This window comes from Myotis brandtii, unplaced genomic scaffold (genome assembly GCF_000412655.1).
Source record: "Myotis brandtii unplaced genomic scaffold, ASM41265v1 scaffold1163, whole genome shotgun sequence".
In the NCBI taxonomy this organism is placed as follows: domain Eukaryota; kingdom Metazoa; phylum Chordata; class Mammalia; order Chiroptera; family Vespertilionidae; genus Myotis; species Myotis brandtii.
The window spans coordinates 543,398-556,357 of NW_005354025.1; the positions used below are offsets into that span (position 1 = coordinate 543,398).

The 12,960-nt window shown below is 43.6% G+C and overlaps 1 protein-coding gene across 2 annotated transcripts in view; it reads left to right on the top strand.

Moving 5' to 3' along the window:
- TTI1 (TELO2 interacting protein 1) overlaps positions 1-12,960 on the top strand; it is a 51,511-nt gene that overhangs the window by 26,604 nt on the left and 11,947 nt on the right. The window contains exons 3-7 of one of the 2 annotated variants that reach the window (XM_005858252.2): positions 3,850-4,056; positions 6,617-6,765; positions 9,706-9,846; positions 11,789-11,993; positions 12,276-12,363. In XM_005858252.2, coding sequence (XP_005858314.1) covers positions 3,850-4,056; positions 6,617-6,765; positions 9,706-9,846; positions 11,789-11,993; positions 12,276-12,363 — 790 coding nt within the window. The other variant, XM_014528959.1, reaches the window with a different exon arrangement.

The window sequence follows — 12,960 nt, forward strand, 5'->3', positions numbered from 1 at the left end:
CACATGTAGCTAGTGACTGCCATATTGGACAGAGGAGGTCTAGAAACTTTCTTTTGACATTTTAATTGTACGAGGTGGTTTGAGATTCTCTCCTTCCCTTTGATCCTGTTGGTTGTCTACCAGAGGTGTTAGCCATCATTAAAATGGTAAAGTGTTTGGATTATACGAAAAAAAGAATCCCTCAACTGAATAGTCCATCTTTGAATGAGAAACAAATTTTTTTAAAAATGAGCCATATACCTGAGTCCCTTTTATCCAAAGAGCATGGCTCCAGTGCTTAATTCAGTACTGTTAATAGCCTCCAAAGTAGATGGAAAGGTCACTGACCTCATCAGCTGAGAAAGCCAAGACCATGTAAGAAAGTTTCTCCCAGAAGGTGAGAGAAATAAGGACAGTCCTCTGGCCTACAGCTAATACCATTTCCAATGTTCATTCATTCATTCATGAACATTCATATGTAGTGTAAATGTTCTTTTATTCATTCATTCAATAAGGAATGCCTGCCATATGTCAGGCACTGTGCTAAGTAATCAGGATACAGCAGTGAACAAGATGAATAAACTCGTGGAGCTTTCCTCCTGCTTCAGGAGAGATGATAAACAAGTAAACAAATCACTAAACTCGTTTAAAAATCTTATAAGCCCTGTGAAGAAACAGACAACTTAATACAAGAGAGAAACAGGGACGGGCTACTTTACGTAGATATATGCTCTTTGGATAAAAGTACGTGTTCAAAGAGGGCCTCTCTGAGGAAGTGACACTAAAGCTGAGACCTGAAGACTGAGAAGGACCCACCAGTACATGTTTTTTATGGTTTTTAAGAATATTCAGGCAAAGGGAACAGCAGGTGGAAAGGCCTGGAAAGAAGAAAGGGTTTGGAATCTTTGGAGACTAGAAGAGGTCATGGTGGGGAGACTGAGACAAGGTGAAATTAGAAAGGTGGGCAAGGACAAATCCTGTAGGGCCTTGTGGACCAAGGGAAGGAGTTAAGATTTTATTTCGCATCCACTCGAAAGCCTGTGTACTGGACTAGTCCCTGGGCTGTCAGTAGTGACCAAGAAGAACCTAGTCCCTGCCCTCCTGGAAACTACGAAGACTAGCCAACTGCTTGTACATTTTAGACTGTGGCTGACTTCCATGGTCCAAACACACTTCAGACTTCACCCGTTAGTACTTTGGGGAACTCTACTACATATTAATTTGAGATTTAAAAAATATATTAAGAAAAGACCTATTAAATCTATCCTCTCAGGAGCTATCTCAATTTGGACCTTGAAAATGGAATTGCCTTGGAGTACTAATGTCTTTGGTCATCTCAGGGAGGAATTCTGTATAGCAATTTTTTTTTAATTGAACTAGAGGAGGAGGGGGTCTCCATTGCAGAGAGGAAAATCAGTGTAGGTAAGGTTGACTTGAGAGCATCTTAGGAAAAGAAGCACATTTGGGGCTAGCTTTTCTGAAACTTTTGAGATAACCCAGAGTACACTTGCATTCTGAACAGTAAGCAGTACTGAGGTGGAATTGATCAGTCACACACATATCAGAGTAGCACTAGATGCTGGCATTTCTGTGTTGTCATCCAGTTGTCTAACTGAGGGGCACTCTTTTAAGATGAGACTGGAAGTGTGGTCGCAAGGAACTTCCAAAAGGTCCTAAAAGAAACAAGGACATTTTTTAGGAAACTGAGTTACCATAAACACAGTGTTTCATAAGCATCAACTAAAAAGCATTAGGTACCACAGGGAGGGCAAGAGCCATCATCAGTTAAACTACTCCTAAGCACCAACTATTGGTTGGCTGATTATTTATTCATAACAAAACAAGGCTGTGAAAGCATCCATGTCACATGCCTCAGCACTTGGAGATTTGCCACATCTGTACCTGCAGAGCTGCCACATTGTTTTGACGGTTGCATAATATTCCATTGTATGGCTGCACCATTATTTAAGCATTCTTTCCTGGTGTACATTTTGATTGTTTCCAATCTTTTGCCACCACAAAAAAATGCTGCAATGAATATCTTCATAGGTCATTTTTGAACACGGGTAAGTATATCAGTAGGGTAAGCTTCCTAAGACAAATGCTGGCTTAGAGTATTACATTTAAATTTTGAATAGAGTATCAAATTGCTCTCCAAAGAGTTCCTGCCAATTTAAACTCCCATCAGCGATGTATGAGTGCCAATTTTGCCACGCCCTCACCCACACTATATATTACCCAGCTTTTTGATCTTTGCTAATCTAATAGGAGAAAAATAGCACCTTATTATAGTTCAATTTGCATTAAGAGTGAGGTTGAGTTTCATTTCATATGTTGAAAAGCCATTTGTGAGCAAAGACTTTTTAATGTCTGGCACTAGACTTAAATCGAGGAAATAATCTTCATAACCGGTCTGTTCTTAGCATTGTGAATGCTGGGGCCTAACTCGTTGGGAATGCAGTCCCTTAGGGTACATCATGGGCCTGATTTGTGTCTGGGGATGAGGCATTGAAGAAATGTCGTGATTGGCCCCTGCATATAGGAACCTCCAGATCGAAGGCTCTCATCTCCAGCATTTGCTCTCTGCTCCTCCCAGTTGCCTGACCTGGCACCTCCACCTGCTGTTGCTCTGCTCTGTGCAGATGCTCCTTGATGGAGAGGAGATTAGCAAGTGCTAAAGGTTATCGGAGACTTCTTCCCTGCTGCCTGCACAAGGAGAGTGAAAATTCAGGCTAAAGGCTTTTCTTAGTTGTTCTTTCGCTCTTTACTAGTAGGTATTAAGAGCCTTTTTGAAATGAAGCCCCAGGGTTGAAATTTGAGTTGCTCTGGTTAAAGAAGGGCTAGAAACCCTGGGTCCACCCTGGTTAGCCTGCTATCTCTTGACCTCCCTGTTGTGACCCACAGATATGTATGCAGAGCACAGTTTGAAAATCAGTGGTTCAGTGATGTTTAAGGCTTATTCTCTGATGACACATCAGAAGTATGGAAGCATCACTGAAGAAGGAAAAGCTGTAGAAAGAAATGGCAGCCTTTGGAAGCATTTTATATCAGAAATACAGATGTGAGCCTGTATTCATTCTCAAGGCTCCATAGAGCCTGTCTTTTGCTAATGAGTGGTGTCTCCTGTACTCAGAATTTTGTCACTTGTACATGTTCACCAATCTAGTGTATTTATCCATTCAGCATATATTTTCAAGTACCCATTCTATGCTGGGCATGTTGGGTTTCCAGTTGTGATCAATGGGTCATAGAGTCTAATGGGAGATTCAGATACTAAACAGTACACACAAATAAATATAATTATAAATCATGATGAATTGATATGAAAGCAAAGAACATGGTGCTACATAAGACAACATAGAAGGGACCTAAGTTAGATTGCGGGGGTCAAGGGATGGCGTTTGTGGCCAAGTTATATTTGTATCGAAACATGAAAAGTGAGTTGGCATGGGAGCGAAATATTCCAGACAGCAAGAACAGTATATTCAAAAGTCCTAAGACAGGAAAACACCTGGCACATTGGAGAATTGGAAGATGGTACAGCAACTGGGAGTGGTTAGAAGATGAGGTTAGAGAGACAGGTAGGGCCTGGATCATGCAGGGGATTTCTAGACCATGGCAAAGAGCTTATCCTATATAATAAAAGGCTAATATGCAAATTGTCCCCTCAACTGAGAGTTCGACCTGGGGGCAGGGCCGACTGGCCAACCTCCTGCATCCCCTCCCTCCAGCCCCATCGGCCCCAATCAGGATGGGCCGGCTGGACCCCACCCAATGCACGAATTCGTGCACCGGGCCTCTAATTCTCCTTATAAGTATTAATGACTATTGTCAATGACCAAGGTGATCATTCTAACACTTTATTTACAGCCCAGTGGTTCCCAGACACAGGTGATCTTGGGCAACTCCAAGAGCAAAGTATAGGGGAGGAGGGAAGTCATTTGAGCCAAAGATCAACAACTCTTCAGGACAGACTTGAGAACATCACCACAGCCGAAGATATTGAACAGTTTTTGCTGAACTACCTCAAGGAAAAGGATGTGGCAGATGGAAATGTCTCAGAGTTTGATGAGGAAGGTAAGTATAATTTATTTGGGCTCAGCCGTTATTTTTCTGTTTGAAGCAGATTATTGTGAAAACAATGAAAGGTCATTATAGAAGGTTTGGAAGAAAAAAAAAATCACTCATAATGCCACCTTGCTAACGTAGGCTTTCTCACTTTTTGTGTAATCTTTTTCCATTCTTCTTTGTTGCAAACCTATTTTTATATGGTTGCAGCCTGTTTAAATGCAGTATGCCCTTTTTGCATTTAGTTTTATAATAAGGAGCTCTCCATGTTGCTGTAGAGTTTTAATAATTAATATTTTAATAGCTGCTACTAAGTATCCATTTCCCTGTGGGAAGTTTAGGTTGCTTCTAGCTTTTCACTCTAATAAATAGAGCTACAGCGGATGATTCTGTGCATGTGACCTTTTCCTTCTTTTTGCAAATTTCTTTGTAAATCCCAGAAGTGGGATTTCTGGGTCAAGGATATGAACATTATTTTATGCTTGCCAAATTGCCTTCCAGAAAGGTTGTATCAATTTACACCTTCCCTTCAGCAGTGCAGTATTAATACCGGTTTCACCACAACCTTGCCAACATTGGCTAGCACCAGTTTTACTTCTTGCTAAATTAAAATGGTTCTTGTTATTTTACTTTGCATTCTCTGATTAGTGGAAAGGTTGAACATCTTTCTCTGTGCTTCTTTCCTGACAATTTCTTTTCTTTTACTTATAAATTGTCTATTTATGTGCTTGTCCGTTTATTTATTGGTGGGAGGAAGGTTCAATGTTTTTCTTACCAATTTATATGATAAAGAAGGGAGTTTAGGCTAGCTGAAGCTCTGGCCTGTTGTTTTATTCACAAGCCCAATCTGGAGCTTCAGGTCACAAAAGGATTAATAAATTATTAGAATCTCCTCTGCAACTATAAAATGCCAAGTTATAATGAGCTTGGTGGTCTCAGAACTATCCTAAATCGAACTGAGTCCCAAATAGTTTGTTAGGGTGGAATCAAGCAGATTTCTTTCTTTTTTTTTTTTTTTGGAATTTCTACTCTGAGGCTCTGATGAACTGAAGCCAGCAACAAATTCCTACTAAAGAACAGGGCAGCATCACAGGGCCCAAGTAATGATTTATGCAGAGTTGAGTCATTGGCTTCCCCAAGGACAGAGTTTTCTAATCAGAAATCTATCAGTTTTTCTTCTCAGTTTTGTTTCTTGAGCCAACCCAATCCTTCTTTTCCTGAACTGCACCCCTCGCTCAAACCTGAAGAAGGGGAGGCAGCTTGATCCCTCGTAATTTGGATTTGCCGTTCTTGTTTTAAATCCTAGCAGTGTCAGTGAATCCATTCTTTCACGATTAGGATCTTCTGGGTCTAGTTGATGTTCACTAGGAATACACTGAATGAATCAAACCTTCTTCCAGTAACAGAAACATTCGCATCCCTCCAGTAACATTCTGCAGTCGGTGAATTTCAAACAACAAAGCCTACTCTGGGAAGAAAAGCACAGCCTTATCGTCCTTATAATTATCATTCATCAAGGACACACCACACACTTGGCATTGTGAAGAATGTTTGGCTTAGTGCTGTTTGACATGCGTTTTTTGTTTTAACCACAATAAAAGCACTGTGTGTTTCTGAGGTCCCTTTCTCCAAGAACTCCATGCGTTGTACAGATGCATTTTCATTGATCTCTTCAGCATCTGTTAGAGACAGGTGTGGCCTCTACTGTACGATTCTGTTTTCCAGTAGAGGAAACTGAAATGGGGAAAAGTTAAGGGAGCCATGCTCAGCTTAATGGAGATGAGCACAGCTGGTCATGGGTGAAGCGGAGGCGGGGGAGGCTGGAGGCTATAAGTAAACAGGAAACTTTTTCAGGGTAGGGATTTTGACCTGGTTTTCAGGAAGCTCTTGAGTCTTTTTGTTGAGAAGATCAAAGGATATGTCTGGTGGCGAAGACAGACATATACCCGCTTTGGTCAAAGGATGAACCAAGAGGAAAGGACCAAAGGCCACCCAGGGAATGGTGCAGCCTAGGGGCTCCATATCAGAGCCTTGCTCTCTTAGGTTTTTACTGTAAATATTTACTCATGGAAATTTAGAGAAGACCAGAGGTAAAGGAAAAAATAAAGCTCATCTATTATCTCATGACCCATCTCTGTTCATATTTTGTTGTACTTCCAACTTTATATAAAAATTTCTATGACAGTGCTCATAACGTGTGCAATTTTGTATCCTGCTTTTCTCTTTTTAACACAATGTTATTTCATAAGCACTTTCCCTTGTCTTTAAAGCCCTTGGTAAACACAAATTTTAGGGCCTTCATAACATGTTATTCTCTGGCTGTCCCAGGATTTATAAAGCCATCCTCCCTGCATAGACATGGAGTATTTCCCCCGTTTTTAGCTGTTACAGTTAATGCTTTGGTGAATATCTTAACTCATATCTTGACCCAGATTTAACATGGTTTAAATTTGAGATTTAAATTAGGATCAGTTTCTAGACATTTTCCCTCCTAAGTCCTGTTCCTGATCTGAGGTTGGGAGATCAAGTTAAGTTGGGCATTGCTCATAAAAATACTGTCTTTTTCCAGAGGAGCAGTCAGACCCTCCCAAAGTGGACGAGAATGACACCGGTCCCCACGTGGAGCCCCCACTGCCATTGCAGATCCAAATAGCCACAGACGTGATGGAGCGCTGCATCCACTTGTTGTCAGATAAAAACCTGAAAATCCGCTTGAAGGTCAGTGTGCAGCCCTTTCCTGCATTCACTAAAGCATGGTGTGGTTGGCAGTGACTATAGGGATGAGCAAGTAGCTGCCCTTATCTCCTGGTCCATGTGTGGTGGCCAAGAGAAGCCATCAAGAGGAATGTATCTGTGGGATGACAGTCTTAGCTTTCTGTATTGGCTCAGATGCCAAAAGGAGCTGAGTCCCCTTTGTGGAATTAAAAACCACAAAGTTTTGGAGAGGGGAAGAAAGGCATATGCTTTGGAAAGGATGTCATTTTCTGAGCTGACTTCATGAAAGATGTAGGTTTCAGAACTTTAAAGTAATGGTCATTCTTCCAAGCCTGACACTAGCCCTTATCTCTATTCTGTTTCTATTTTCATCCCAGGAAAAACACCAGCGCTGTTCTTAATCTTACATCTTCCTTTGCTGGCAGCTTCCCAAGCAGCATCGCGTCAGCAAGGACTTAAACTGTGTGGTTGTGACTCCAACAACAGCACAGTGGGGTGCAGAGGGGTGGGCACTGGGGACAGAGCTTTCAGAGTCATTTGAGGGAAGATCTCAATATCTAAAGGAAAACAACACAGCCTGGCCCACTCCTCCCCACCCACAGCAGGAGTGAGAAGCAGCTGCCTCAATGAATTACTGGGAGTGATGAGAGCACATTGCCCTGCGCAGGGGTGAGGGCTGGGAAACCCTGCTCCACAGATTCTCTCAAACCTCAGCCTCCGCGTTTTGTGGAATTTGTGTAGTCTTCCCAGAGGCACTACCTAGCATGCATCTGTTGTTCTGTTCAGGAGATGCTTTTCCAGTGTCCGCTGCATGCAAGGCGTTGTTTGCTTGATCCAGCCATCTTCCCCTTCCGGGAGACATTGTAGCAGTTGTGTACACACCATAGTTACTCAGAGCATCAACACTGGAGTCAGGACTACAGACCTGAGTTCAAATCCTGCCTCTGCCTCTTATTAGCCATGTGACCTTGAATAATTAATTCACCTTTTTCAACTTCTTCATCTGTAAAATGGAGGTGGTGGTGCCTACCTCACTAGGTTATTGATTGTAAATACAAAACAGCATCCTGTGTGACATACACATTCATTCACTGAGTGCTTATTGAGGACTGCGACAGGTCAGGCAGGGGATGTATAGAAGGAAGTGAAGCAGATATGGTCCCTGTCTTCATGGAATTTATAAATACAAAACAGCATCCTGTGTGACATACACACTCATTCACTCATTTATTCACTGAGTGCTTATTGAGGACTGCGACAGGTCAGACAGGGGATGTATAGAAAGAAGTGAAGCAGATATGGTCCCTGTCTTCATGGAATTTCCTGCCTCTTGTGGGGAAAGAGGCGATACATAGACACACACTTAGAGGTTGAGGAAATGCTGTGAAGGTAATAAGCAGGTTCTATGATAGAAAACAGTAATTCGCCCATCTAGTAAACATGTATTGGGAACCTACTCTACCAAACCCTGTTGAGTAAGGCAGACCTTACATTCGGATTTAGGCCAGGTTGTCAGGAAGGTGGTAATATTTAAACTGAGACTTAAAAGTTTGAAAAGGAGCCAACCATGTAAAGGGGCAAAGGCAGAGAATAAAGAGGCAAAGGCAGAGGAGGAAAATGTGTCTTTGAATCAATGAAGTATATGACATAACTTGCCCAGTTAATAACAGAACTCAAGTTCAAAGCCAGTCGGTGATATCAACGCCTTTTCCACTGTGTGCTCTGCTCTCCGCTGTGGACTGAGGTTTCTCCTATTCCAGGGCCTTTTTTGTTCTTTGTTTCTATTCCAGTCTCAGTGTAACCAGCACACAGTAGGCACTTAATACAAGGTTTACTGCTTAACATTAAGTTGACAGGCTTCCCTCTGTCTTTCTGACTCAGACATGCACCCTCACCCGCTCTGTGGAGGCAGCCTCACCCTGTGGGCTGACCACGCCCATGGGACTGAAGCCAACCACCTGCTTTCAGTGAGCTGGGAGAGATCAGGAAGGTGAAAAATGCGATTTACATCTAGGCTCCCCCAAACCTTTCTTCTAAGATTGACTGTATCTCCGCTGCCTGCTTGACCTCTCCATTAGGAATAACAGACCTTGATCGCACCTCACCTCTCGATTTCACTCCTCCACTGTTCCTGTCTCATCAAGCAGCACTTGCATCTCTTCAGTTGCTAAGTCTGAACCCAAACAGCTCTTCGATCCCTCTCTTCATCTCCCCAGTATCGGGTCTTCCAGCAGTTTAAACCATTCATCTCCAAAACAGATAAGTTTGCAGCCACAATTACATGGCCACCTCACTTTCCTCCTCTCTGTGCCATGGTTCCTCACGGGCCTCCTTACTTCTCTCTCCCACTTCAAGTCCCTTCTCAACCCAGCAGCCAGAATGACCTTTTTAAAACATGAATTGTATCATGCCACTTTCCTGCTTAAGGCATTCTGATGGCTCCCCACTGCCCTTAGTACAAAATGAAAAATTCTTAACATGACACCTGTGTCATTAATAGGTTATCCATCCCCATTTTACCCGTCCTCCTGTGCTCCACCCTGCGCTGCCTCAGTTCCTACGCACCGCAAGCTCCCCACCTCAGGGTCTCCCTCGTCACTATTTCCGGTTCTAGGAACACTAGTGCACTCTGTGCACATGACTAACTGCTACTCATCCTGTGTGTCTCCTTTTACGAGTTTGTTCCTCACACGTGTCGCAGTTGGTGATCACCCTTTACTTGGGTGTTATCTTTCTGCAGTGGACCAAGGCCCCACGAAGGCATACGTATTTTGTCCCTGAGTGTCCCCACCCAGTACCTAGCCATGCTTGGCATATTATTAGGACTCAGTAAATATTTATCTAATTAATGAGTTCTAAATGTTTTTCTTTTAAAATGGGGACTTGATCGCCCTGGTTTCAAGCCTGTGCTCCCTCCTGAAGCCATGCCCTCTTTCCTTCCAGGTCCTGGATGTGCTGGATCTGTGTGTGGTCGTTCTGCAGTCCCACCGGAACCAGCTCCTCCCTTTGGCTCACCGGGCCTGGCCCCCGCTTGTACGCCGACTCACAAACGATGACCCCCTGGCAGTGCTCAGAGCCTTCAAGGTACTACCCTGGTGGCCCCCTATTGCCGTGGGGACAGAGGGGAGTAAGCACAGAGCTCACCAGTGTCTTTTGGGATTGGTTCTCTTTGTATCTGATTGCAGTGTAATATCCCTGGAAGAAAGCATAAAGAAACCAGAAAAGCACAAAGAAGAAAATAAAAGTCAGTTTCCTTCTGAATTTGAGGCAGGAGGAACTAGTGGATGATAGGGCCACCAATATTTATTGAGCACCTACTGTGTGTCATAGAGTGTGCTTGGTACTTCCCTGTACATGAGCTCATCTCCTTATAACAACCTTGTAATGTAGATATTATCATCCCCATGTTTGACAGAGGAGGAAACAAGCTCAGAGAAGCTAAGAAATTTTCTCAAGATCACACAGCTAGTAAGTGCTAGAACCCAAACCTTTGAGTTCACACCCATGTTCTTTGCACTGCACAAGAGTCAAGGTGAAGGGATCTAGTTCTAGTAATGGGCATCCTCTGCCAGCCGAGTGACTTTGGCAAAGCCAGTGACCACCCATTTTCAGGTTGGGCTTAGAAACACCTGTCCCGTCTTCCTCATAGTGCTATTGTCAAGGATAAAATGGGGCTGGTGGGTGAAATGCTTTGAAAAATTTAAAGCCCTACATATATGTAAGGTATTATTCTCCCTGACTTAGTTTGACTTGTATTAGCTCACATATTTTAGCTGATTTATGTATATTCTTTCTTGTTCTAAAAAGCACTTACGGCAACCTACAGAGATACATTTACCATGGCAAGGTAATATAAATTAGAGGTAGGTGAGCAAGACGAGGGATATAAAAATGAAGCCAGGAACACAACTAAGATACTTGGCAAAGGTAATTTGGTTTTCTGTAAGATGCTTTAGCATATGCCAGATCAAAACACAAGCCTACATTTAAAACATATAAAATTGCTAATATTTTTTTCAAAAATAAAACACGAAATACGTGTGTGTGTGTAGAGAGAGAGAGCAAGAGAAATCAAGGGGCAGGGAGAGCTTGCTAAATCTGATTCAGGTGTGCTGCTTTCCTTTATGAAAATTAATAGGTTATCTGAAATGACAGCAAGGGTAGAAAAATGAAAAAACATAAAGACCTGTGAGCTGTAACAGCGGCTACTTTTCCACTGCCAGACTCGCCGATGACACCCGAGGTCTGTCAGGCCTTGTGCAGCCCCGCCGAGGGACCTGAAATAGCGCCTTATTCTCTGCAAAGTCGGCAAACACTCTCTGTGCTGGTTATGCCTTGCTTACCAATTTTTAAAGAAATTCCTGTTATCCTGTATACTCAGTCTTGTGCAGCAGGGCAAAACGTTTCAATATGTTCTGCTAGGGAAAGTTTAAAATGAGACATGCAGAGAAACTGCCTGTTGTGAAAGATGGAATGAGGGTGATGTACATAAGAGATTATGCTGTGGAACAGAAGGAACTCCAACTCAGCTCTGACCTCTGGGACTCTGACCTTACTCGCCAGAGGACCCTCAGCCAGCCACTGCCCTCCTGATGCCCACACATGGCAGCAGCCAGCCTCGGTGTTTGTATTTGTTCAGCCAGTTACAGTTAAAGACACAAGTCTTTTCTCCAAGGATGTTAGAAAGATTCAAGGGATGATGTATGGTAACTGCCTTCTTTTTTCTTTTTTTTTCTTTTTTTTAAATAAAGAGGGAGGAAAATCAAGGGATTAATCATATTCATCCAACCCAAGATTCCTATAAAATACTCTCTGTGTAATCTGTATTTATGAATAGAAGCAGCCACACCTTGGGAGCAGAGACCTCTGAATTCGTAACTGTCAGAATCACAAACCATGGGCAAGGAATTAACAGCAGTAATTCCTTCCCCTCAAGCATAGACCTAGATGAAATTGAGAGAGCACTCTTTAGCTCTCTTGCTGCCCTGGCGATGTTCAGACACCAGCTTGGGGGCTGTTTCTGCAGGTTTTGCGTACCCTGGGAGGCAAGTGTGGTGATTTTCTCCGAAGCCGGTTCTGCAAAGATGTCCTACCAAAGCTGGCTGGCTCCTTAGTCGCCCAGGCTCCTGTCAGTGCCAGGGCTGGACCAGTTTACGCCCACACACTGGCCTTCAAGTTGCAGCTGGCCGTTTTGCAGGGCCTGGGCCCTCTCTGCGAGAGACTAGACCTAGGTAGGTACCAGCCAGGCTCACCTGGACACACTGCATTCTGTCCCACACCCACCCTTGCACTGTCCACTTGGCCATGCTCCCCTCCTCTCCCTTCATGTGTACATGCTTCGATCTCACTTTGACCTCATTTATCCACTTACTCTGATGTTGTTTTTCGTTTGTGAGGTAAAGAGCCCATGTCCTCTTGGCCCACTTTCCCAGTTTCCCCAGACAGCAGTTGGTTACTGCTTGTCCCAAATGAAGTCCGAGGGCCAGCACTTGTTTTGTTTTTCCTCTCTGCAGGTGAGGGTGACCTGAATAAAGTGGCTGATGCCTGCCTGATTTACCTCAGCGCCAAACAGCCCGTGAAATTACAAGAGGCTGCCAGGAGGTACGTCTGCTTGATCATCCGCATCTCTTTACGTTTGTCCTAAATTATATATGATTTGCTAATGGCAAGCAGAGTGGAGGCATCTCTGCGCTTTCCTCTTCTGTCTGCTTGTAGGGGAAGGTGATTTCTTCAGCTGTGCCACCTCTAGAGATGGTATTTTTACTAGACGCATTCCTCTCTGCAAGTAACCTTTACCTCTGCTGCATCGTCAGCACCAATGCCGCAGGGTGGAGAGCAGAAAGATGGTGTGCTGGAGGGAGATCTGCTTCTAGGCCTGCTTGTCTGTGATCAGGTGACCCTGGCACCTCTCTGGGCCTCAGCTCCCTCATCTACAAAGTGAAAGGATGGGTTACTGATCTGGCATAATTTGACTCCAGGGCGCATCTTAATGGGCATCAGGTGTCATATAAATCCTCACAAATTATATGCAAAATTGGGTGTGTGCAAGCGGACACGTACCAGTCTTTCTCTAGATCAGTGGTTCTCAACCTTGGCTGCACATTAGAATCACTGGGAATCTTTTTAAAATCCTGACTTCTGGGCCTCATCCTCCGGAAATTCTGTTTCTTTGTTATGGGGTGGGGCCACAACATTAGA